General features: G+C 51.7%; 2 protein-coding genes and 1 pseudogene across 2 annotated transcripts in view; 1 reads left to right on the top strand and 2 right to left on the bottom strand.

Annotated features, from left to right (window-relative positions):
• Positions 1-27,024, bottom strand: part of LOC130678885 (uncharacterized) — a 132,227-nt gene that overhangs the window by 20,753 nt on the left and 84,450 nt on the right. The gene's annotated exons all lie outside the window — the stretch shown is intronic.
• Positions 9,098-23,060, top strand: LOC130683885 (syntenin-2-like). Its single transcript, XM_057502903.1, has 6 exons — positions 9,098-9,185; positions 17,114-17,184; positions 17,823-17,891; positions 18,532-18,632; positions 22,121-22,279; positions 22,669-23,060. Exons 3-6 carry the CDS (start codon positions 17,846-17,848, stop codon positions 22,711-22,713), a joined length of 351 nt encoding a protein of 116 aa, XP_057358886.1. The 5' UTR covers positions 9,098-9,185; positions 17,114-17,184; positions 17,823-17,845; the 3' UTR covers positions 22,714-23,060.
• Positions 24,628-27,024, bottom strand: part of LOC130683995 (uncharacterized) — a 30,682-nt pseudogene continuing 28,285 nt past the window's right edge.

Raw genomic sequence — 27,024 nt, 5'->3', positions numbered from 1 at the left:
ATAATCTCCATCAACTCCCAAAGTCATCCCAAATAGAGTTACCTCCAAAGAAATCTTAGGGAATATGTTGTTCTTTTGTAAACAGTCTTAAAATAAACCTCTCCAACCTGCCCCTTTTTGTCAAGCTCCTGCTCTCAATTTGCCTACCCAGATTCATCAAAGGGCTCTCAGCAGGACAAAGCCTCTTCCATCAAAAAGTATCACCTTCTGTGGAAGGCTGCTGGGAGTAAAGGCACGTTTCCATTCATGTATTTCAGTTAATCGTCATTGAAGTTCCGCAGGTGAGGAAATACTGCTCCCATTTTACAGAAGCGGAAGCTGAGGCTTCTGGCAGCACAGCCCAGGCTCCGGACTGTCAGCTGTCTTTCCACCTCTCCAGCCCCCTTGGGCCCCAGGCAGGTCCCAGCTGGCCCAAGGCAGCAGCCTCCCAGGACACGGCTGCTTCCCCTGCCCCCACGCAGGTGACCACCACCTCCTGGCAGACACCCCCGAGGCCTGGGGTTCTTGTTAATGTCATTCTCCATATTATTTCCCATACTCTGCCCTCCAGGCCTGTGGTAGGATGGCACCTCCCTGTCCCCTTGTGATTGGGTGAGGTCACTGACTAGCCCTGGCCACTGAAGTATGAGAAGGGACAGTTGTCACCTTCAGCTGGAGCACTTAATTGCCAGATGGAGACTCTCTCCCTCTGCCATGGCTACTGACAGCCTTTCACATGGAGGCTGACCCAATGCCCTGGGCTCTGGAGTGGGGACATGGAGAGCCTGCAGCCCTTCATGGACATGCCTTGTGTGAGAAATACTGTGAGGAGCCATGGGATTTGGGTTGTTACCGCAGCAGGGCCTAGCCGGCCTTGACTACAAATCTCCAGAAAGCAAAATGAAGGTGGAGCTGAGAAGTGGTGTGGAGGACGTTGTGTCTGGAGACCTGTTTTGTATTTTTTCACTAGATGGCCAGCCAGGTGCGGTCCCACAGGAGACAGAGAAGAGGCTTTGGGCTACGGTGTCTCACACTCACAGGGCTGAGACAGGGGCATTGGTGGCATGGTGGCGGGTGGGCGGAAGACAGGAGTGGGGGCCAGGAAATGCTTGCGCACTTTTGTTCGGGTTTCCATGGTAAAGGCAGGGCAGGGCGAACGGTTCAGGAGGGGCTAGTTTGAATAATTTCAGTGGGCCCTGGGCTACAGGGGTGGTCGTTCCTTGCCTGGTATCTGGCCCTGGGATGATTATGGAGCAGAGTATTGCCTCCCGGGGTGCACAGCGGGGAGGCAGTCTGGCCCTGGATATACAGTATTGAATGCCCAAGCTGGGTATCTGTGGCATCTCAGGCCCAGCAGGGACTGGGGGGACCCTGAATTTGCCCTTTGTTGGATGTTAGCACATCTTGGCATGAGTGGCTGAGACTGCTTGTTACCCCAATATCCACGCTCCCATTTTTCCTTTATAACAGAACCCCCATATTATATGGCAAAATGCCCAGCCAACAGACTCCATTTCTCAACCTCCCATGCGGCTGTGTGGCCATGTGAGGATATCTTGCCACCTGTGAGTTGCAGTCTACCTGGACTTACCGGTGGGCTTCCTATAGGATCCCGACTCAGCTGGGGGTTTACTTTGTGGTCTCGCTTCCTCCTTCCTGCTGCCCGGAATGTAGTTGTCATGTCACACACAGCACCAGCAGCCGTCTGGGGTGGTACAACGAATGTGAAAACTGTCAAGCCTTGGAAGATGTTTTAGTACGTAATGAATGCTTTGTAGCCTCCTATAAAAACAGACTCCCCAGGGAGGTGTGCCACGAGTCTCACATGGTTTTGTGCTCAGCTAGAGAGAAGCCCTGCTGTATCAAGTAAGTCACAGAAGGTCCTGGAAGTGATCTTTCTGGGTGAGCTTTGGGGTCTAGGGACATTTCTCAGCCACAGAGAAGGGCAACTCTTGGCCAAAGTGACTAACTGGAGAAGTGGGGCCTTGAAACACACACCTTCTAGAGCTTCCATTGTGTTCCTTCTCCTGCGCAGGTACTGCCAGAGCCCGCACCACCCGACCCTGAGCCCCGGATGCTGGCTCTCTGCCAAGCAACGGTAGGAAGAGGGAGCTCCCCCACCTGGCTCCCCTTGCAGCCTTCAAAGGGACAGCCACGACTCCCCAAGCTGAGTGCCAGAGAGGGAGAGAAGACCAGTGGGGAGGCACCCCAGCCCTACACTGACTGTTCCATGAGCCAGACAAGCCCTGTAACCGGCACTCAGGTTCCCCATTTATAAAATGGGGCAATAATACTGCCTCCCTCTCAGGGTGCTTGGGGGTCACACAGGAGGCACAGGAAAGACGAGTGTGCAGTCTGGCTGTTTGGGCTAGTCCCCATCACAAGAGGCTGAAAGCAATGACATACGTCTTGTTTGGTCTGGAGCCCTGGCTCAGGTGTCTGATGGACCTGGGTTCAACAGTGTGACCCACCGCTATCGTGCCTTGTCAAGCTGGGCCTGAGCTCTCACCCATCAACTGGGCATTATTCCTGTGGCTAATGAATGTGAGCCACCTGGCGCCATGCCTGGCTCATAGCAGCCCTCAGTAACTGGCGGGCCTTCCCCCACCCACTCCTGGGCTCTGGGGACATTTGTTGTTCTTACTGGCTGTCCTGTTTTCACACCTCCTTCCTATGTCTGGTGAGTCCCCACCTAACGAGGCTTCCAGTAAAGACGGCCATGAAAAAAGGAAAGCACATGGCCCAGGCCCCACCTACCACGTGCCACCAGCACAGACCTATGGGTGAACCCACCACCCAGCGAGGCAGGAGCACAGAGCCCCATTCCGGTGGGGCCCGCATCCAGGGTCGGCAGCCACCAGGGACAGTTTCTGCAGGGACTGACAAAGGGACAGATGACACTCCCTTTCAAGGCTCTCCTCCAAACGGCTGACCACCCTCCACTCCAAGTTGCCTATATGTGTTTAGATGCCCCTCCCGTGCATCTGGCCAAGAAGGCTGGCGGGAGTGACCAGCTTTTGCCAGGGATGTAGAAAATTAGACCCAGGCCCAGATCCAGGGAGGCACAAGCTGTGTTTATGGGATGTGTACACATTGCAAAGGGAAAGCAAGAAGGCTCTGGGTAAGAATCCCAGCTCCCCAACTTACCATATGTCCAATCACGGCCCACAGCATACTTCTGAACCTGTTTCCTTATCTGGCACAACACTCCCAATGGTCATTTTTTGTGTTTTGGGGTTTAAAGTAGGTAAGGGATGGAAAGCCCCTCGCCTCATACTTAGCACATTGTAGGTACTGGATTTGAGAAGACACTGCGTCAGGAAGACACAGAACACCAGTCCTCACGGTGTGGTTTGCATCAGAATCACGGGAAAAGATAAGTCAGATGCAGATTCCTGGACACATACCAGAGTTGGGTGACGTGAGGCTGGGTGGGCCCCTGGGACCTCTATTTTTCAAAAGCATCCCCTGCCTAGAGGTCTCTGCTGCAGGTAGCTGGGGCCACTGCATTTGGAGAAGGAAAGGATCTGAGGAGAAAGGTGAGGGCCCAGATGGCTGAACCACCACAGCAGAGGAACCTCTCCAAACGGTAGCTTCTCTCTTGCTGGAAACTTCTAGAGCAACCGTCTCTGTGAGAGTCCAACCCCGACTTATGTTCCAGAAAGATGCAGGTAATTTGTGTTTGATCTTAGCTCACATTTAGAGCAGTAAGGGACACATTTTCATCACTTGGATACTGTAATAATACAGTAACATGGATATAGTAGTTCAAATTTAGTTAGCACTTCCCATGGGCCAGGCATTATGTGAGTGTTTGTGCTAATAAATACCAATAAAATCATTTTCCCCTTCTCACAGGTGATATAATTGAGGCCCAGAGAGGTAAAGTCACTTGTCCAAGAGTAGGGATTAGAATCCAGGAAGGCTGGGATCCCACAGCCTATGCAGTAAGCTCTGCCCCCTCCAGCATGTCACTTTGGGGTACTGTGAGGACATTGCACGGGTCTCTGCAAAGTGCCTGTGCCTCCAGGCATAAGACTAAGTGGGGTAGAAGTGTGAGGAGTGTGGGAATGTTAGGCAGGCCCCTGGGCCTCTGACTCACTGGCCCTCCCTCAGCTAACACCTGGGAAATCTATGACTCAGCTGCGCAGGGATGGGACAGACCTGGAGCCTGGGCCGCTCCTTACCACGCAGGCTGTGTGGTGTTGGGCAAGGTGCTTCTCTCTGTGAATCTGGGACCACTGTGAACAATATTAGATGGGTTGTGCTGTGCCCAGCAGAGTGCCCCGAGTGCAGGAGCTCATCACAGATCTTCCTGCCATCATTCAGTGGTACAGGTGCAGCTGTGGTGACATAACCTGGGTCTTGCCACACCATCTGGATTCCTTGCTGAGACCATAGTACACGGCTGGTGCTTCTCTCTGCCCAGAAGCCATTCCCCCTTCTTCTAGAAAGAGCACCTCCATTTTCACTTGAACCAGAGGACTGGTATCTCTGTAACCTGTAGCTGGACTGATTCCAAGAGGAAGTTGGAGATCACATTTATTGAGTGCCAGCTGTGTCCCAGGCACCTATGATTAATTCACAATTCTCGGGACGAGCCTGCAAGGCAAGTGTCACTCCTCCCACTTGTAGATGTGGAAACAGAAGCTCAAGAGAGGTTTAGGAACCTGTGTAACCTCACAGCTCAGATGCCCTAGTGCAGCCCATCTTTTAAATAAGAGTGAGGTCTTCAGTTCATAACAGCAATCAATTTTTCTAGCAGAGGCAATCATTCATTTACTCAATACTTACTAAGAGCATCCTCTGTGCCAGGCATGATACTAGGCCCCAGGGGTAAGAGGCCCATATCCAAGCCCCTGCCCTCAGGGAGCACCATTCCAGATGGCACAGAGGTTTCACCTCATAGGCCAAATCCAGGTGGCAGTCACTGCCTGTGACATTGCTGAGAGGACTCCGAGCTTCCCAGCAGGAGGGGTGTAGTGGCTGACTACTCAGGTCTGCCAAGGGCAATGTTAGGGAGTTTCTGAGTGTTTGCTGCCTATTGGATACCCATTTTAGACTTCTGAAGGTCATTTGTATAAATGTGTAACAAAGCAGAAACATCCTGGTTGGAGCACAGGTTCCAATTTTTGTTTGAAAATGGCCACTGTAGACCTAACTAGGCCCTGTCCTCAAGGCAGCCTAAGGTATACAGTACATAGAACAGGAAGTCTGAACCAGAGCTCAGAAGCCAAGGAGGCCATATGGACGGGGATGATCAGGGAGGCTTCCTGGCAGTAGAGCTCCAGGACTTGGCTAGGTGGAGTGGGTAGGGGGGCTTCCCAGCAGCGGCACAGGCATGGGAGTGTGCAGTGAGTGTGAGGTGGGTGGGCATGGAGAGGACTCCTGCCCTGCTGGAGTGGAACAGCAGGGGGAACAAGGTTGAAAAGGTAATAATGGGATGAGCCATGGAAACTTCAATGTCAGGCCTGATCTTGACCCTTCAGTAGGGAGCCAATGACGACTTGGAGCAAGGGCATGCCCAGTGAAAGATACTTCTTGGAGGCTGGAAAAAGGGGAGAAGCTAGAAGTTGGAGTTAGTTATTACACCATGGAATGGAAGACGCTCCTGCGTGTATGTGGGAGTTAGGGGCCTAGGTTCTAGTCCCAGCTCTGTGCTGACGTGCTGCATGACCACAGGCAAGTCCTTTACCCTTCTGCGCTGCTTTCCTGCTGCTCCATCTTCTTTTTTCTTTATTAAGGTATTATTGATATACACTCTTATGAAGGTTTCACATGAAAAACAATGTGGTTACTACATTCACCCATATTATCGTATCCCCACATACCCCACTGCAGTCACTGCCCATCGGTATAGTAAGATGCCACAGAGTCCCTATTTGCCTTCTCCGAGCTACACTGTCTTTCCCGTGACCCCACACACACCATGTGTACTAAACATAATACCCCTCAATCCCTTTCTTCCTCCCTTCCCACCTGCCCTCCCCTCCCCCTCCCCTTTGGTAACAGCTAGTCCCTTCTTGGAGTCTGTGAGTCTGTTGCTATTTTGTTCTTCAGTTTTGCTTCATTGTTATACTCCACAAATGAGGGAAATCATTTGGTAATTGTCTTTCTCCGCCTGGCTTATTTCACTGAGCATAATATCCTCCAACTCCATCGATGTTGTTGAAAGTGGTAGGATTTCTCTCTTTCTTGTGGCTGAATAGTATTCCATTGTGTATATGTACCACATCTTCTTTATCAATTCATCTACTGATGGACACTCAGGTTGCTTCCATATCTTGGCTATTGTAAATAGTGCTGTGATAAACATAGGGGTGCATCTGTCTTTTTGAATCTGAGAACTTGTATTCCTTGGGTAAATTCCTAGAAGTGGGATTCCTGGATCAAATGATATTTCTATTTTTAGTTTTTTGAGGAACCACCATGTTGCTTTCCACAATGGTTGAACTAGTTTGCATTCCCACCAGCAGTGTAGGAGGGTTCCCCTTTCTCCACATCCTCACCAGCATTTGTTCTTCTTAGTCTTTTTGATGCTAGCCATCCTAACTGGTGTGAGGTGATATCTCACTGTGGTTTTTATTTGGATTTCCCTGATAATTAGTGATGTGGATCATCTTTTCTTGTGCCTGTTGGCCATCTGAATTTCTTCTTTGGAGAATTGTCTCTTCATGTCCTCCGCCCATTTTTTAATCAGGTTATTTGCTTTTTGGTTGTTGAGGCATGTGAGTTCTTTATATATTTTGGATGTTAACCCCTTTTCAGATATGTCATTTACAAATATATTCTCCCATACTGTAGGATGCTTTTTTGTTCTGTTGATGGTGTCCTTTGCCGTACAGAAGCTTTTTAGTTTGATGTAGTCCCATGTGTTCATTTTTGCATTTTTTTCCTTTGCTTGAGGAGATGCCTTAAGTAAAAAGTTGCTCATGTTTATATTCAGGAGATTTTTGCCCATATTGTCTTCAAAGAGTTTTATGGTTTCATGACTTACATTCAGGGCTTTGATCCATTTCAAGTTTACTTTTGTGTATGGGACTAGACAATAATTTTGTTTCATTTTCTTGCATGTAGCTGTCCAGTTTTGCCAACACCAGCTGTTGAAGAGGCTGTCATTTCCCCATTGTATATCCATGCCTCGTTTATCATCTATTAATTGACCATATATGCTTGGGTTTATATCAGGGCTCTTTAGTCTGTTCCATTGGTCTGTGGGTCTGTTCTTGTGCCAGTACCAAATTGTCTTGATTACTGTGGCTTTGGAGTAGAGCTTGATGTTGCAGAGCATAATCCCCCCAGCTTTATTCTTCCTTCTTAGGATTGCTTTGGCTGTTTGGGGTCTTTTGTGGCTCCATATGAATTTTAGAACTATTTTCTCTATTTTATTGAAGAATGCTGTTGGTATTTTGATAGGGATTGCAATGAATCTGTAGATTGCTTTAGGCAGGATGGCCATTTTGACAATATTAATTCTTCCTATCCATGCTGCACCATTTTCTCTTAAAGGCCCTTTCAGACCATGACTGAGTAAAATGTGTGTGTATGTGGGGTCACTTGGTTCAGTCCAAATTTCAATTTCCTACTTTTTATTTGGCCTAGAAGTCCTGGCCTAAGGTCCATCACCCATGGTTCACCTCATGCTTCAGGCACATATAGCTCAGTCCTCAGGTATGTCCATGCCTCAGCTTCAAGTTGCATTTGTCTAACAGAAGAGAAAACATGACCCTGGAACCCTGTTCCAGCTGTGTAACTTGAGAGATGTACTTTGCTGGTCACAGCTCCTTAGCAGCAGGAGATGAGCCATTGTGATGATGCCTTTAAAGCACATGGGGCAGGTCTTACTGTTCTTCAGGCAGTAAGTGCTCAATCAGTGACAACTGCCTTTCCTGCTATTGTTCCATTGTTTCCTGTGTAGGAATCTTGGCTTTAAGTTCCTCACAAGCTATCAGTGTCTCCTCCATGGGACTGACCCCAGCTGGGCCCCTGGTCAGGATCTGACACCCGAGGCCAGTGCAGCTCTGGCCAGGCTCCTCCCCCAGACTGTGACATAGGGCTGGCTGCCTGACCTGGTGAGCAGTCCCAACCCTCACCCCTCCCTGGGTGGGGGCCCTGTCATTCCTCACAGGGCTGCCAGCACACAGGTCCCCAGTCTCTCCCCAGACACCAAGTGTGACAGGCACCTCTGTCCAACGAAAACTAGGACCTAAACTAAATTTCTCTTCCAATTCTGTTCAATTGTATCTGATTACTTTGGTAATGGGTTATACATTCAAGTTTTTCAAAATTTAAAAGGCACCACGAAGTGTGCTGTAAAGAAAGTCCCCTCCCACCCAGCACCCACACCCTTAGTTCCCCTTCCTGGGGACAACCAATCTAAATCCCTTCTTAAAACAAACTTAGTCGGCTCCTGTCTTGTAAAAATCATAAGCATTTGAAACAAAAACTGACTTCAAAACAAAACAAATCCTACCACCTGGAGCACACACAAAAGTACAAACAAAAGCCCACCCACAACCCCCCAAGGGACCACCAGCATTTCAGTACATGCCCTCCCTGCTGCCAGTGCACATCCACTTTCCAAAATGCAAAACACAAACTCAAGAGCAGAACCACAATATCGATTTTTCACTATCTTGCCAGTGTCTCAGGAACATTTCCTCATGGCTTCTTAATTGAATGACTTTGATAGCTTTGTGATCTTCCAGAAATACTGATTATTTAACTAGACCCTAGTGAAGAGCATTTGGGATTTCCAGTGTGGTGATGGGCCCTCAGACCCCAATGCCTACTTGTTTGTTGTAACAAAGTCCTAGGAGAGAAAAGGCTGGGTCACAGGCGTGGCCATTTTTAAACACCCTGGAGACCCACCAAACTGTCCTCACTTTGCTCAGCAGGCCTCGGTGTCTAACCCAAATCTGATTTCCTCAAGGCCACAAGGTCCTGGTTCATATATCACTCAACAGTAGGTGTGTGTGCCCCTAACCCCACCACCACATCTAGACTAGGGCTGGGGCAGGTGACCTGATTTGTTTACTCAGGCAAAGGGCCTCACCTGGGCTCATCCCAGTCCCAGGTGAGTCAGCTGACCACGGCACCACCCTTCCCCAAGCAGGAACCCAGCTGGGACAAGGGCCACCACCTTCCAAGGAGAGAAACAGACTCGGCAGTGGCTGGAGAAGGACGGGCAGCAGCACCTGGCACAGGTAAGAGCCCTGCCTCCTTCCCTCACTGTCCTGACCCTCTGGGACTTCCTGGCAGTTTCCTTTCAAGGCGCGTCACTCTGGGAGCCAAGTGTGAACTGGGGTTTCTCCTACGACCCCAGCCCTGGGCCAGGTCTGAGGGTCGAGTGACCTTCTTCCAGTATCATGAGGGCGCCAGGCTCCTGACTGCTGGTGACAGTGTTCACGGAGATGGGACCCACACCTTGCTCCATGAAGCGGGCCCATGGAAGGCCAGGCAAAGAACTGATTGTCCTAAGAAACTGAGTGCAGGCCTCAGTTTCTGTTACTTCTCTGCCTGAAGCTATTTCTACCAACAAGTTCTCTACCAGGCAAGGAAGCTGGGCCAGGGCTTAGCCACTCTCAGAACTGGTTTCTTCATGTGGACACTGGACACATCCCCCCAGTCAGAACTGAGTGAGGTAATGGACACAGGGGGCCAGTGTACGCAGCAGCCCCAGAAGATGGTGCTGAAATGGGGCTGCTGGGGGCTGGGCAGCAGGCAGGGGTGTTACATGTGGCAGCCCAAACTAATGACCCTACCTCCCCAGCCTTCTCACCTGGGCTCCTGCCCCTTACCCTCTAGTCCACTCTCCAAACATCAGCCAGAGGGAGCTTGTTAAAATCAAAGTTGGGCCATGTCACTCTGCTGCTCACACTTCTCCAGGGGACCCCAGCTCAGTGGAGGAAATGCCACGTCCTTCCCATGGCCCACAGGCCCGGGAGGATCTGGACCTCACTGCCTCTCCAAGCTCCTCTCCTGTTACGCGCCCCCTGAAAGACTGACTTCTCTCTCACTGGGCAGACATTCTGTACACGCAACGGGCCCTCCCATCTCAGGGCTGCTGCAGCGCTATGTCCTTAGCCTCAAGGCACTTCCCTAGTCCTTAAGGCTTTTACTCAAGGCACCTGTCAGCCCCACAGTGAGGCTCTTCTGGACCTTCTGACACCCGCTACCCTCCATCCCACTTTCCTTAGCCCATCAATTCCCACCAGTGGACACAGCATTTGTTCCTATCCATCCAGCTAGAAGTACCACTCCTCCAGGACAGACTGGTCTGCTCACCCCCTTCTCACCGTCCCCAGAACAGTAGGGGGACTTAGTGCTCAGTAGATGCACTGAAGGAAGGAACCAAGCTAACGATCCTGCACACCCTCTGTGAGTAGGTACTGTGCCACCTGCTTTCCACACACTTCCTTCTAAGACTCTTTTCATCTCCATCATAACTCTGTGATACAAGTATGGTTACCCACAATACAGAGGAAGAAATGACACTCAAAAGGGACTTGTCCGTGCTTGCTCTCACAAGGCAGAGGCAGCAGTCTGAATCCAGCCCTGCCTGCTCCCAGGGTCTTTGCTCCTGCTCTGCCCCTCCTGGGCCTGGATCCAGGGGCATCTGCATTCCCTGAAGCAACTCACAGTTCCTCTCCAGCAGGCAGTACAGCCCTGAGAGGAGAGGCACATGCTTGGGGCCTAGCAACAGCTTCCTCCTTCCCCACTTATCACATCTCTGGGCTAATCTGGCCTTCCAGTTCTTCCTCTGACATTCTAACCCATGCTTCCCTCCCACGTGCTGTCTTCTGAAGGATGGATGAGTTGCCCCCAGAAACAAGTAGGAGTCCCGGAGTTTCAGCTCTTTGGAACAAAGAAGTGACCTCATTACAAAGTCCAAAGATGGGGGCTGACAACCTCTTTTCAGCCCCACTCATCTCTGAGGCCTCGCTGCCAGTTTGCTGTGGGTGTTGTTATTACTTATAACATCAAAAACTACATTGGCTCAGGGATGGAAATTCTGGAAAGTGCAGTGAGAGAGAAAAACTCCTCTAAAAGGGATCGGTTAGGTGGCTCTTTTCCTGCCAGAGGAGCCGGTGGGCTGTGGGAGCCATGATCACTGACCTGAGCCCTCCTCCACTGTCAGATTCAGGAGCCCGCCTTTCAATCCGCCTCCTCAGGATTATGTTTCTTCACTTCAGGCCTAGGTTTTTCTTCAAGGGATTTTTTTGGATTCTCTCTTCCCTCTGTCTCTGCTTCTCCACTCTTTTAAGAAATAGTAATCAGACCCCTGTTGTGCGCCAGGCATTGGGCCCAGCACTGAGGATTCAGAAATGAACAACATTCGCAACCAGAGAGGGAGATAGGCAAACGAATACAGCACAGTGGAAATCTAACCCAGGAAATTGCTCACAAGAGGTGCTTAATAAACATTAGTGGAATGAATGACGAATAGGTGAATGTCATGTTCTGTGGTCTAGAGAAGGGAGGCTTGCCTAATTCTGTGGTGTGTGGGTGTGGAGATTTTGGGGAGAGCTTAGTACTGAAGGAAGAATGGTTCACCAGATGAGCAAGGGGGAGAAGGCATGAATGGTATTAGAGACTGGGAACAGCACCTGCAAAAGGAAGGAATCAGGAACTAGCAGGTGAGAACTAGAAGAAGCAAAGAGTCTGGAATGAAGGCAGGTGGAAGAGTGAGGAGGTGAGACTGAAGATGGTGCCAGGAGACAGGACACGGAGATCTGAATGCCAAGTTGAAGTTTGAGATTTATCCTGAGCACAGAGCTGGCTGTGGCTTCAAGAGCAGGAGTTGAGGATAACCCCCCGATTTCTGGCTCAGACCTTGGGGTAGGTTTGGTGGGGCCACTGCAGAGAGGCAGTAAAGCTGGGTGAAAATGAGTTCAGTTTGAATAACCTGCAAGAGGTGGTAGAGACCTGGAAAGCTGATGGACTCAGACCTGGGCCTCCCTATCCCTGGAGGAGGACACTCCACCCCCACCCTCCCCAGCTGCCCTAGCCATTTGTCCAGCACCCCAGAGACCCAACTGCCTAACAACTCTTATAACCAGCAGTGGGTCCAATTCTGCTGTGGCAGGTGATGTGCCCGGCCAAGCACAACACCCCCACCCTGAGCAGCAGGCTCTCTCACTCGGGCACTCTTGGGTGAGATCCCAGGGTCAGTCTGCGTGGAACGGGGCGGGGCCCTTGCAGCTCAGCACCGTGTCAGGTGTCAGCGCGCAGCAAGAAACCGTTGAGCGGGAGCCAAAAAGTGGGAGGAACCGTGACGTCACGACGGGCAGGACATACTCAGGGCCTGAAGGCGTTTCCGCACCGCCCCGAGAGCGAGGGGGCTTCCTTTTCAGTTCGGGCAACAGGCAGCGCAGAGCGCAGCCGCGTCGACTTTGCCTCCTCGACCCCCAACAGCTGTCTCAGCGCATAATCTTATCAGGCAAACAGGGGGCCGGTCAACCTCATCCTCCTTCCTTCCGAGGCCGTAAATGGCCCTCAGAGGTCAGGGTAGTGGGCAGGCGAAGGGACACTCGCTCCCTTTAAACCTCGATTTGATCCGCGCAACCTCCAGTCCGGCAAAGAGGGGACGCGGACCCCGACCGAGCCCCCATCCTCTGCTCTGCTGCTTTACCTGATCTCTTTTTGTGGATACCGGCGCCAGCCGCAGGCGCCTGCCGAGCGCGAGAGGCTAGGTGGGCTCCAGTCACCCACCCGGCCGACCATCGCCTTGAAGAGCGAACCGCCGTTTCCCACCCGGCAGCCGCAAGGCTTCCTGGGGCCACCGACGCAGGCGCTCTGGACGCCGCAGCGCCCCGTAGCGTCCTTGCTGGGTCTCCGCACCGGCGCCGTAGCCCGCAGCGACCGGAGGCGGGTGGGAGTCCTCGGGGGGTTGTCGGGCGGTGTGACAGATTGGAAACTGAGGCCTGGGGCTGCAGAACGGAACAGACCCCAGGACCACTGCGGCTCTCTCTGCTGCCCCAGCGCGTGGAGTGCTCCCATTTCACAAAGTGGGAAGTTGAGGCTGAGGGAGCGAGCGGGTTCGTCCAGAGCAAAAAAAATCAATATGACGCCCCAGTCTTTATTATAGAGGAGAAATGAGGGCAATAAAAGTAATTTGTAAGGAAAGACGGCGCATTTCATTATGTAAACATCAGACTGGATTACACTCAGTCACGCTTGTACATAATAAAACGAGCACTTTAGGTTTAATACAAGACAATATTCAACTGAATTTTGCCGAGTTTATATTCGACATCTTGGGTCGAAGGCTGATGTATTTGTATACACGCATGGAGTCGCTGTGACAGCTACAAATGCAGATGTACGTGGGTGTGTTTCTGGTGACTCACCAGTGACCTATCCTCACCTGGTGAGGATAGACTGATTTTCCAAAAGGGTGAACTTTCCCCCGATTAGCCTGATATGTGCATTTCTGGATAATATATTGTATATTAAAACCGGGGGAAATCTCATTGTATTTGTATGTAGAACAGGTTATGATGAGGTTTTTGCATACATTTTGGGAAGATACTGGAAAGTCATGTGAGCCGTACAAGTCATGAGGACAGTTTGTTGTGGTGAACTGTTGTGTGTGCATTCCAAGATGTCCAGTTCTCCACGCCCTGCTTCATAAAGGCTAGTTCTGTCCCCTCAGTCTGTGGCACCCAAAAATGTTCACACAAATTTCCAATCTGTTCTGATTTATTCAGCCAAATAACAATTTATACCACTTTCGATGGGGAAGCATAGTGTGGTGAACAGAACATAGCCTCTGCCCTTGTGAGGTCCAGTATGAGAAAAACCCAGATATTAATCAAATAATATGATAAATAGCTTGACAAAAGAGGCAGCACAAATCAGGGTTAGGGAAGCACGAGAAGAACCAGCCAACTAGCAGTTTTCCCATTGCCTGGCAAAGCCAGCCAGAGAGGTAGCATTTGAGCTGAGACTTGAAAAGAGCCCCACTGTGTTGCCGGGGCAAGTTCACTATGGATTCAGTGAGACCAAAGAAATGACAGTAGAACATTCTTGGGGTGAAAGGATTACACCCAACTTTATTTCCATGGTGGCAGGTCAGTCACTAGAATCCTGTCCACTCAGAGCGAGTCTGCGTGCAGCAAGCCGGTCTCTGCCTCTGGGCCTCTCTACCCGCTCAGCCATCTCAGTCTCTGTCTTGTCTTTGCTCTCCTGCAGCCTTGCAGCTGTGCCACCGTGTCGCCCAAAGCACTGGGCGGAGCCCTTTATATAGAGTCAGTAACAACGTATTGCCCAAATGTGTGTAGTGAGCTAGCCAACCAGGGCCAGCTGAGAATCCTGGCCATAGGAACCTTCACTTTATCCACACCCACACAGAGAAGGCTGGTGTGCCAAGCAGAAGGACCAGTATGAGAAAAACAGGCCCAGGGGCCCTGGCACTCAGTAGACACTCAAATGTGAACAGATATAAATGGATGATTGAATTGAGACTCAGAGCATATTTGCTGGCTGGGAGCCCTTCCCACTATGTGATGAGCCGCTGAAAGGCAGGGGAACATCTGCTTTCCTATTCTGCCCAGAACTGAGTTGGGACCCAGAGAAGGTGACAGTAATGAAAGGGTCCCAGCCATCTGGTCCTGGTTTCCATCCTAGGAAGGTAGGCGTCCTTAGGACGTCAAAGAGCATTTGCTTTACAAAGAGCAGAGTGGAAGCCCAGGTGGAATGTATGGCTTCCAGCAATATTGTTGAGTTAGTATCCATGCAAGGGGCTCCAGGTTCTGCATTAAATGAGAAGGCTCAGTACTGCCTGTGACCTCTCAATCTAACAAGGTAAATGGACAAGTAAAGAGACAAATACTGGAGCAGTGAATAACATTAGCATTTAGGACATGGGGCCAGAGTTAAGGGGAGGTAGGAAGCACAAATCAAGGCAAGCTTCCTGAAAGAAGTGTCTTTTGGTTTGGGACTTCAAAATGGTTAGGAGTTAGCCAGGCAGGGAGTAGAGATAGCGGAGGGGAAATCCAGATGGAACAGCACATGCAAAGGCCTGGAGACATGAGAAAATTCCGTTAATTTAACGATCTGAAAGCAGCTCTTTGTGGCTGGAGATGAGAGTGGGGGTTGGAAAAGGACCCAAGGCAAAAAATGAAGCTGGAGAGTTAGGGAGGGGTTGCAAACAAATGTTGCGACTCAGTGCCAGTTGGGACTCAGCTCCAGTGAGTAAAGTGTCTCTGTGTAAGAGACTGAATAGAGAGTGGTGGGGTCTGTGGCATCTGGGAGTTTGCTGCAACTCAACTGCAACTACTCAGCTGCATCCAGGGTTGCCAAAGCCTCCTGTGTTTTAGGAGCAGTACTCCTAATAAAACGAGATTATTAAGGCAGTGTCTTGAGTTTTGCATTTAGGCTGCTAATTTGAATGTATAACGTACTGTGCTAGGTCAGATAAAATCTGTTTGCATCTGGCCTGTGAGTCACCATTCCTTCCAGTCTCTGGAGAAATCGTGTAGGCCTTGAGGGCCCCTTTCTTGAATGTGGGGGACATTCTGAGAGTGGGGAGCCATGGAGGGCTTTAAGCAAGGGCACAGAATCCCAGGCTCCTGCAGAAGGGCCTGTTGGCTGCCATCTGGAGAACAGCAAGAGAGGAGGCAGGGCCCGTGGGGGGATGTTGTGGCTCCTGGGGAGGGACAGGGTGATGACGGAAGCCTGAACACAGCACGGGGATTAGGGCTGGGATGTGGGACAGATGGGATTTGATGGCAGATTAGAAGGAATGGTGTGTGTGTGGGTGTGGGTGTGTGTTGGTGGGGGGTGTCAAGGTTAACACAAGGGTCAAAGCAGCAGCTACAGAGGAAGGAGCAGGAGCAGTGATGGATGAAGATGACCTCGGCCCCTCTAGGTCACTCAGAGTAACCTGGACCTGGGGCTGGAGTCACATCACCTGCCACAGCCCACTTGGTTCTTTGTGGCACCCAGGCATCCCTTTACTGTGCTCACCTGTCACATGTAGGCCCAATGGGGTGAAAAGGGCACCCCTTGACCTAAAGGAACTGCAGTCCAGCCAGGGAGACAGACTGAGGATAACCGATGAGTCCGGGGCGGGAATTTGGCCCTGCTTCTCCCGGAGAGCAGGGCCCTGGGGGGAGCTGCAGGGACCTTGTCACCTGAGGAGCCGGGGAGGCCTGTCCAGCAGGAACCAAAGGTGATGAGGCGTGGGGCAGGGCAGGACATCTGGCTGGAGTGGACTGGCCCAGCAAAGGCCTTGAGATGTGACAGGGCCAGTGGGTTAGTGGGTGACCCAAAAAGAACACAGAAAGACAAACTGCCCCACCACATTTCACCTACGAGGGAAATTCAGCTTTTCTTCCAAGGTGCTTCCTTTGCATTTCTTCAGGTACCTTGCTCTGAGGTCCCACTGATTCTCCCCTGGGACAGAAGGTATTCAATAAATGTTCCCGATGCTCCTCCAGACCCCTCCCCTCTGCCCTTTGGAGCGATGCTCTGATGAGAGTTTGAATTCTGCTACAGACTGTGTGCCTGTTTAAAGAATTTCCATTGGTCTTACTTCACTGGGGCAAAGATCAAGGCTGCATATAAGTGGTTTATGGTACAAGTGCAAGTACCCAGAGGTGAAGTGGGGTGGGAGGCAGGGAGGAATTCCAACGTGCCTCACTGCCTTTCTGTTGTAATATTAAGCCCCCACCCTCTTGACACTGGACTAAATTTTCTGTAATTGTGGGACAATGCTGTGCAAACCTCAGACATAGGCTGGGTATGCAGCAGGTGCTACTATACACCTGCTGGTTGAAGTTAGGTCTCAAGTGATCAGATCTTGTAAGCCCTTCCAACCTTTCAAACACATCAGGCACGGACATGCCCCTTGTCCTGCCTTTCCTGGCCAGCATGTCCGCCTGGGTGGAACCCTGGGTCCAGATTCTAAAGCCCCAAGTCAGTTTAACATGGTGGGATGGAATGAGGGTGTAGGCCATGGACTTGGAACCAGACTTGGGTTAAGGTCCAGCCCCCCATCTCCAGATCAGAGGCAGCAATGCCTCCCGAATGTCTTTCTCATCCTGAGAGTGTTGAGTGGCACGTGGGCAGGTGGTGGATGTCCGTGCCTTCTCAGCCCTCACCCCTCCTCACGCTGTGTGCCCTGCAGGGTGTTAAGGAACAGCCATGTCCACCCTGTACCCATCTCTGGAGGACCTGAAGGTGGACCACGCCATTCAGGTAAGCAGCCGCGGCAGCCTTCGTGATTACCTCAGGGTAACCCATGGAGGCTTGTCTTGCAGAGTGCTGGGTGTTGGGGCCAGTGCAGGGCCCGCTGGGTGGAGCAGGTGCCCGGGGACCCAGGCAGTGGAGTTGCAGCAGGAACAGAACAGACCCAGCAGCTGCAGACAGGCGTCTCTTGGGCCTGCTCTGCCCCGAGCTTCCTCCATGTGGGTTTGGGTGGACCCCACACCATAAGGCCAGCTTCCAGAGCACACCCCATGACAGCCCATGGCATGGTACTTTTGCTCGGCCCCTAAAAGACCCCTTTGCCTTCCATCCCACCTGTGGACCCATGGGTTTTGAGAATTTGAGGCTCTTCAACTGAGCATTTAGTCGTGAGCTGGGCCTCAGTGTTCTGGCTGCTTCGGGTCATAAAAGGGTCATGCCATGGGGTAGGTCATGGGCCCAGGAAGAAGCTCCCTGCAGAAGCATAGACACCTACAGAGCTTACATTTGCACACCACCTGGAAGATGTAGATATATGGACTCGCCTCCCCAGCATACTGATGCCCTGACCACCAGCCTCAGGGAGCCCCAGGCTCCAAGTGATTCAGGGTCCTGGCCACAGCTGACCAGCATTCCCCACCCCTCCCCAGGCCCAGGCCAGACCACACTCAGGATGTCCGCCCTGCCGGTCCAGGGCACGGCTGTCTCCCAGCCTTCAGGTGAGTGAGCTGTGGTGGGGTGCTCCTGACTGAGAGTGGCCTCTCTGGCCATTTCCCAGCACTTGTATCTTGCATGCCACTGTGCTGAGCATTGTATGCACATTTAAGCCTCACTAGAGCCCTTTGAGGGGGACACTGAGAAAGCTGCGGCTCAGTGGGACACTAAAGTCCCTGATTTGGGGTCACACGAGGCGACTAGGATGTTTGGCCCTTAGAGATGTTCGCGGCAGTCTCGATTCAGGCCAGTGAGCCCTCAGGTCAGATGCCCGCCTCCCACAGCCTGTGGATTTCTTAAGAGCAGGGCACTCATGGTCTCAGCACCAGTCCCGCTCTCTGTGTTGGATGTCTTGCCAGTGCCAAGTGAGGTCAGTGGAGCTGACCACCAAAGTGGCACATGAGGGACTTGGTGTCTCACGTGCTCCTGGAGGAAGGCAGGCCCACGTCCCCAGCAAGCATCCCTGCCCCCCTCCCGCAGGTTCCATGTCCCTGGGGTACACACGCTCTCGGGGATGTACTGCAGCCGTGGAGATCCCAGGGCCCAGGCTCTCAGTGAAAACGAGCGGCCACCTGGGAGCCAGGCAGGCATGGCTCCGCTCACACCCTGTATCACCTTTCTCCTTCCTCTTTTCCTTCCCATCAGTTTTATACCCAAACCTGGCAGAACTCGAAAATTATATGGGTCTTTCCCTCTCCAGCCAAGAAGTCAAGCAGAGCCTGTTTCAGACTCCAGAAGGCTGCCGTGTAGGTATTCGTCTCCTGCCTAGTGTGGGCACAGAGTGTTCCTTGGTCTTGACATTTAACAGACCTCAATCTCCTCTTTCCCCAGCATGCCTGCCCCTGTTTCTGGCAGCATTTCTCGTTCTGAACCTTCAGCACAAGTGCTGTGGGGCTTTGTGGTTTCCCGAGGGCCTTGGGGTTGGGGGGCCACTAGCTGCCCTCTGACCTCTGGCTTCAGGCTGTGGGCCTGAGCCTGCTGGACAAGAAGGGAAGACATTAAACACAGCCTGAACCCGGGGGCTTCTCAGGAAGGGCTGCTTGTGCCTTGAGAGCAGCAGTGTGGATGGCAGAGCCAAGCAGAAGGACCTTGTCACCCAGCTCTGGTCCCCCAAATTAAACAGCGATGGTCGATTCTTGCTCTCTGTGGCTTCAGGGAGCCAAAGAATGGGTGATGCAGAAATATTCACTCTGGAAAATGTGCTCACTTATGGACTCCATCCCCACTCAACAGCCCCCTCCCCCAACCCCAGCATCCTTGTGGGCCATTTGTCAGTGTCCTGGTCTGCCACCTCTCCCTGAGCCCATGAAAACGGGTGGCAAAGGGCAACTGCAAATCTCGCTAAAGCGGGAAGGTTTCATGAAGTTGACGGAAGTGACAATGAGAACTGCCACTGTCACATACAAAGCTGATGGAGGATCTCACGGGATTAAACGGACAGGGACAGGGACCTGTGGGACCCTGAGAAAAACTGGTGACACCCTGGTATATTTCTCCAAAATGATCCCCTTAATAGTTATGCTGTGAAGTGCAAACACATAGAAAAGAACGTTGTGTTGTCTATAGTTACATTAGGACATAGGTTCATTTCACCTAAATTTTGATGAACTATGACAGATATATTTATAAAACATTTTATTTAAAATTTTTAACTTTTAAATAATCATGGATTCACAGGAAGTCACAAAGATAGTACAGAGAAGGGTATAGAAGACTGTACCTTCACCAAATTTTCCCAGTGACTGCATTTCACGTAGCTCAATGTATCACAATATTAAAAGCAGGCATTTTCCATTGGCACAGCCTGTGTCTGTAGCTCTGTGGGTTACTTTAGCACCTGAACAGACTCATGTAACCACAGGTATAATCAAGAATAGAACTATTTCATCTCCACAGAGGTCTCCTCACACTGCCCCTTCATAATCAGGCCACCCTGTCCCCCTCACACTCCCTGAGCCCTGGCCACCAGGGCTGTTTTTTGTCTCTATAATTTTGTTGTTTCAGAATGTATGTAAATGCAGTCATATATGTTTGACCTTTCCAGATTGGCCTTTTCACTCACAGCACCATGCCCATGGGATGCCTCCCAGGCGCTGTGGGCATCGTGGTTTTCCCTTTTCACTATGGTGTAGGATTTCGCGGTGGGCCCTGCTGTATTTTCAACCTGTTGCGGGACATCTTGGTTGTTCCCAGTTTTTGGTTATTACAGACCAAGCTATCGGGGATGTTTGTGTGCAGCTGTTTATATGGGCATATGTTTTCATTTCTCTGGGATATATACCCAGGAGTGCAATTGCTAGCAGTTGCTAGGTCATGTGATAAATGTATACTTAATTTTTTTTTTTAAGAATCTGCCAAACTATTTCCAGAGTGGCTGTCCCATTTTATATTCCTGCCAGAAATGCATGAGTGTTCCTGTTCCTCGCCAGCATTTGGTGTTGTCACTGTTTTTAATTTTTGCCATTATAATTTTGTCGAAACTACAAATTATTTTGCCATAATAATTCCTGTCATTATGGTTGCCACATCTTAATTTGCATTTCCCTAATGGCTAGTGGTGTCAAACATCTTTTCATGTGCTTAACTTACCAGCTGCAAACTCTTACCATAAAAATGTTTCTTCGTATATTTGCTTATTTTCTAAATGGAATGTTTGCTTTCTTAAGTCAAGTTGTGGCAGTTCTTTATTCTAGAGTCCTTTATCAGATATGCAGTTTGTAAATACTTTCTCCTGGGGTTGTAGCTTCTCTTTTCAACCTATCAAAAGGGTTTCCTGCAGAGTAGAAAATTTAAATTTTGCTGAGGCCCAATTTGTTCTTTTTCTTTTGTGGGTCATGCTTCAGTGTCCTGTTTGAGAAATTTATACAAGACCTAGGACCTGAAGATTTTCTCCTTTCTTTTCCTCTAAAACCTTTCTCTAAAACAGTTATTGTTTAATGTTTTACATTAAGTTTATAATTTCATTTAATTTTTGTACAAGGTGTGTGAGGTTTAGGTCAGGGTTCATATTTTTGCCAATGGATGTTTAATTGCTCCCCACCACTTGCTGACAAGACTGTTCTTTCTCGTTGAGCTGCTCTTGCACCTCGGTTAAAAAGCACTTGGCCCTAACGTGTGAGGCTGCTTCTGGACTCTCTCTTCTGTCTCACTCACTGTGTGTCTGTCTTTCACCATCACCACACTGTCTTGATGACTGTAGCTATAAAGTAAGTCTTGAAATTTGGTAAAATGATTCCTCCCACTTTACTCTTTATGTCAGAATAGTTTTCGTTAGTCTAGTTTCTTTGTCTTTTCATAAAAATTTTAGATTAACCTTGTCTATATTGACAAAACATCTTGTAGAGATTTAATAGAAATTGCATTCACTCTGTGTATCAGTTTGGGGACAATTGACAGCTTTACTGTGTTCTTCCAATCCTTGAATAGAAACTATCTCTCTGTTGCCATCTTTTTATCTTTCATCTGTCTTTTGTTGTTTTCAGCATACAATTCTTACACATGTTTTGTGAAATTTATACCGAAGTAGTTTTTTTTTTGAGTGATTGTGGCATTGTACTTTAAATTTCAGTTTCCACATGTTCTTTGTCAGTAGATAGAGGAAAAGTTGATTTTGTATGACAATCGTTTATCCTGTTACCTGCCTGCACTCATTTATTAGTTCTAGGCATTTATTTGTAGATTCCTTGGACTTTTCTAGTACACCATCATGTCATCTGCAAATAGAGACCATTTTATTTCTGGTCTGTATGCTTTTTATTTCCTTTTCCTGCCTTGTTGCTCTGGCTAGTACTTCGAGTACCATGTTTGACAGCAGTGGTGAGAGTGGACATCCTTGCCTTGTTCTGGGTCTTAGGGGAAAAGCATTCATTCATTATTACAATTTTACCTTAAGTTTTTTCAAGACAAAAATCAAATCAAGCCCTCTTTTCCTCATTGCTACTTCCTGTGAAAATCTTTTTCATCTTTAAATGTATTTTAATGTGGTGTTCTCCTAATACCAGTTTATCTTAGAAAATGAGGGTCCCCTTTCTGTGCATACCCATCCTCTCCCCATTTTCCTCGCTGTTTTTAGGGGGACTTTGGCGCCCCCTAGTGGCTTCATGGAACCCTGTTCCCTCTCTGCCCCTGAGAAGTGTGGTGCGCGGGTGGGATAGGGCCCAGGGATCACTCCATCCGCCTTTTCCCACCCCAACTCCCCGCCCCGCGTGACTCCCTGTTCCCCTGGTGTCTGCAGACAGTGGTCTCGGGCCCCTCGCCGGGCATGCTGGTGGCGCCGGTGTCTGGGAACAGCCTGGGCGCGCGGCGTGCGGAGATCAAGCCTGGGGTGCGCGAGATCCACCTGGGCAAGGATGAGCGTGGGAAGACCGGGCTGCGGCCGCGGGCCATTGACCAGGTAGGGCCGGGGGCTGGCCGGAGGGGACGTACCGCCGAGGACAAGGGAGCGTCTGAACAGCGCCCCCTCCGCCCCCCGCAGGCCCCAGCTGCGGGCGCTCCCTGCTCCCATTACGTCCTGGGCTTTGCCCTGGGCGGCGCACTCGCGTCAGCGTCAGGGCCGGCAGCGCGGTGGAGGTGGGGTGAGGGGGCGGCCGTCCCCAGTAGGGCAGGTGCAGAGCCGCGTGCCGCCTAACTCCCAGGCGCTGGCTGTTCCTCTCAGTTGCCTCCCCCAAGGCCTGGGGCTGGCCTGGGTTGCAGCAGCAGGGATGGGTTGCCCCTCTGGGGGCTCCTGTGGCTCAGAACCTCCCTTCCTCCCTACCCAACAACTGACAGGGATCTGGCTTCCAGATGGCTGTCTGTAGCCAGAAGCCAGGGACACTGATGCCTCTGTGAGAGGCCTGTACAGTCCAGAGCTTGGGGATGCAGCCCAGGGTTGAAACCCTGCCTCAGTGGCGGCCCAGTTGTGTGGCAAGGTCGTGCTGTGGAATGGCTGGTGTCCTTACAAGAGGAGAGACACCTGGAGGGGATGACCACGTGACACAAACACAGGGAGAAGGCCACGTGACAGCAGAGGCAGGGATGGAGTGGGCCGTTGCCAGCCAAGGAACCGAGTATTGCTGGCCAACCCCGGAAGCCAGAGAAACAAGGAAGGATTCTCCCCTACAGAGGGAGCGTGGCACTGCCCACACCGGACTGCTGGCCTCCAGAACTGTGAGACAATACATTTCTGTTGTTTTAAGCCCCTGGTGTGTTGTACTTTGTTACAGCTGCCCTAGGAAATGGATGCAGGGACGACATTGGGGTACAGCATGCATATGTATTTTGGCCTCAGTAATCCGGGCTCCTGGGTGGTCCCTGATCTTTAATCCAAGAACCAAGCCTTGGAGGGCTCAGATCACAGTTTTCCGTAGCAGAGAGGATGCACTGGCCCTAGGGAGGGGGCACAGTGACACGGGGACTCCTCGCTAGAGGAGAGGGAAGCCCTGTGCTTGCACCCTGGGAAGTGAGAAAGGGAGATGGAAGCAGAGAGAGGGAGGGGAAGCCACACATTCATTGCCCAGGGCTGAGCCTTGGCTGGGCAGTAGGGTCCGTGGGAACAAGAGCTGCAGAGACCTCTGAGAAACCAGGCCTGCAACCCACCTTTCATGGCTCCAGTGAGCCCCAGCCTAGATGGCACCGTGGGAGCTGTGGAACAGCAGCAGTGGCTGCTATTGGGTGTTCAGAGTCTCTGAATGCCCCAGAACCCAGTGTGGTGCTGCTGAGAGGGATGGTGGGCCAGCAGAGGCCTGGACAGATGCCTCTGGGCCAGAGGGGGACAATGAGCCCAGAGTCAACAGCGGACTCCAAAGCCAGACTGTAGCAGAGCCAGGCTCAGGTGCCATCCACGCTCTGGGCCTCCCTTACATGAGGGACTGAACAGTTTGTAAACACAGGGTTCCCTGCAGAGGAGCGCCTGGTTGTAGATACCCCAGTGTAGATACTCCAGCAGTTAATCTTGCTGTAATTTAATTCCTGTTTAAGCTTAATCTATAGCTGAAACTAATCTAAGAGAGAATAGGAGCTGCGTCTTGGAATCTGGTGCGAGTCATGAGCGATGTGACAAGGACTGCAAACAGTTCCCGTTGTCCTTTCCGAGGTAAACCCAGATAAGGAGCACACCGTGAGACTCACGTGGTGGTTGACTTGACGAGACAGAAGAGAAACTTTAAGAGGTGAATAGTCTGCAATTATTTAGCTTGATGAAAAAACTCATCCTATAATCATTAATTGATGCTTGTCTTTTTACTTGCTGTAGCTTAATAAAAGCACATGGAAGCCCTGGCTTGGTGCTTAGTCTCCAAAGGAGCCTAAGCCCTCTGCATTAAACGTCATTCTGCCTCAGTTTCTCGTTTTCACGGACCCCGACCGCAACACTTGGTGGTGGAAGAGGACAGACACATAGCAGGGGTAGGAGACATACAGCCACTGTTACCTCCAGATGACTTCTGGGCCTCACTCTTGCCTTGAGGGTGAACCACTTTTCAGAGTCAAATAGCTCACCCCAGCGGCATCACCCAGACCCCCTGCCAGACAGCTGCACCCGCCTCCTGGGGGCAGGCCTCTCCCCCTGCGCCTGCCCAGGGCCTCACAGGGGGAGTATGACACGATCTCAGAGACATAGCCTGGCGCCTAAGAGCACGAGGGACACACAGCCCAACTCAGGGCCTGTGGGACTCCAACATCTGAGAACATTTATTTCCTTCTCCAAGTCCCTGGTGAGGAAGAAGGTCAGCTTCACCAGCCAGGCCGGGCAGAGACAGCCAGGAGGCCTATATCCCTGGCCCTGGTAGGGGTAAGCCAGGGACAGCCAGGCCCCCCTGGCCTGGGTACCTGCTGGAGGACAGGGGAGAAGGACGGGCCACCTCAGAACCTGATGCGGGAGCTCTTCTTCACGGAGGACAGAGGAGGGGTCTTCAGAGGCCGTGAGAGCTGCTTTGGGGAGGAGCTGACAGGCATGGGGGTTGCTGACCTCTGCACGATGTACCTGGACACCTGGGGGGACTGCAGCCCTAGGGAGGTGGACAGGTTGTACTCCGGGAACCCAGAGGCCGGGGCTGAAGGTGACAATGAGGTGTACGTGGAGGAGGCAGTGGGCGTGCTGGCAGTGGTGCTGGGTGCCGTCTCCCTATCAGGATCCAGGTCCTTCTGGAAGGTGTGGGTCTCCAGGTGGAGGAGCCGGCCCTGCTGCTCTAGCACCTTGTGCTTCATCAAGTCAGGCGGGTGGGTGGGTGCCAGTTCATTGAAGTGCAGCATTTGGTAGATCTGAGGAGCGATCTGTGGGGAACAGAGAGGGGAGTGCAGGGGCAGCAGGACCAAGAGGGAGGCCCCAGGAGGATGGGCCTGACACTTCCATGCAGAAGAAGTCTCTGGAGGGCCACGGCTGTCACTGATGACCAAACCCGCCCTTCTCTTGGTATAGCAGCAGCCTGCAAGGTGGGCACTGGACTGTCCCTGTCTTAGGAGGAGGCCCAGGTACCAGCTACTGCCCAGACGTGCTCTCACCGCCTGCCAGGCTGGCTCTGGGCGCATCTCCCTCTGCACTCTGACCTCTCCCCAGCAAGCACAGAGGAGCTGTCTCACTTAATGCTGAGACCCCGACACAGAGGGAGGGAGCCCCCACAGTGCCTCATGGCACTCGAGGAGGGAACGGCTGGGATCTGCCCAGCAAGAGGCATGATGGGGCTTGAGGCTGCCTTTCCAGAGTCCCTGGCTCCTTTTCCTTCTTTCCAAGGAAAACCCCCTCCATGCCCTCCATCTCCTCCTGATCGTTTACCTGGCACCATGAGACCCTGTACCCGCACAGGAGCAACATGAGCAGTAAACACACTGATAAACCAAAACCACACACTCAGGCAATGCTTTGGACGCTGTGGGAGCGCCAGGCCCAGAGGACCCCCCACAAGGGCCCAGTGAGGCTTGCCCTCAAGGTCAAACCCATCTCCATGGCCTCAACCAGGGCCTTGGCAGACAAACCAGCCCGACCAGCTTTATCCCAGAACTGTCTGTGGTCCAGAATCCCGTGAAAGGCCCGATGTTCCCCTCAGCCCCACTGGAGGGCCAGGTGGGCACGAGTGGTCACCGATGGAGGCGGGATCCCCGGCCTCCAGCCCCGGTATCTCGAGGAGACAACACTGCTGCGGCTCACCTGGTACTTCACCCAGGCGTACTGCACATTGGTGAACAGGAGTTTGGGACTTGGAGGCTGCACTTGGACGTGTACGCTGCTCCCAGAACTTGGCTCACCTGCAGGAGTCAAGGGCAAGCGTGAGGGCTCAGGCTTGAGGTGCTGGGGGCCCCTCTACACCCCCAGCCTCACCTGCTTGCCCTTGGGCTCCCACTTGTGCCAGCTGTTCTCAGTGTCTTCTGGGGAGTGCTCTCCGGCCCATGGGGACAGCAGGGCCCCCTGCACCTCTGCAGCTTGGCCCACGCCTCAGCCTCGGCGTCCTCCTTCCCGTTCGGAGCGCCATGGAGCTACCTGCTCCCGCTGCTGGTACTCCAGGGCCTCAGGGAGATCCCGCTACCCCCTGCCATGAGGGGCTTTCTTTCAGAAGGTGCCCTAGGCGCGGTTCCTCCCTCCTGGGCCTGGGCCTTTCCAAGCTTCTCATCCCTCCCTTGAGGCCATATTGCCCAGGCCTGGTCAATTAGCAAGTGTTCAATTAACATTAGCAAAGCCCAGATTAAACTGGCTCCCACCAAGTCCTGCCGCCTTCCCCAACACCCTGTGCTCTCCTCTGTGGAGACCTGGCACCCCATCCTGACCTTAGCTGGACCTCCCCCTGTGGAATACTTAAACACCCTCTCCCTCCTAGGGAAGCCCTGCCTCTGCCTTATTTGATATCCCCCCCAACAGATAAGACTTATGCCTTCCCAGGAGTATAGGAGCCACAAGGACTGTTGGAAGTGCCTGGAAAACTCCCACTTATATTCAAAACACAACTCCAAAATCTATTCTTCTATGAAGCCTTTCTTTTACTTGATCCACCCAATCAGGAGATTTTTCCTCTACGCTATCCCTGTTCTTAACAGTCCTGCCACTTACCACATAGAACTGCAGTCACGAGTTTGCATATCCATCTCTCCAAATGGACTGTGAGTTGCCTAAGGCAGGACTCATATCTGACTGGATTTCTAGAACCTAGCACAGGGCCTGGCAGTCATCAGGAC

The sequence above is a fragment of the Manis pentadactyla genome, chromosome 5, assembly GCF_030020395.1.
Source record: "Manis pentadactyla isolate mManPen7 chromosome 5, mManPen7.hap1, whole genome shotgun sequence".
NCBI lineage: Eukaryota > Metazoa > Chordata > Mammalia > Pholidota > Manidae > Manis > Manis pentadactyla.
Note: the sequence above shows the minus strand (reverse complement) of the source record. Positions and strands in the feature narration are given on the sequence as shown.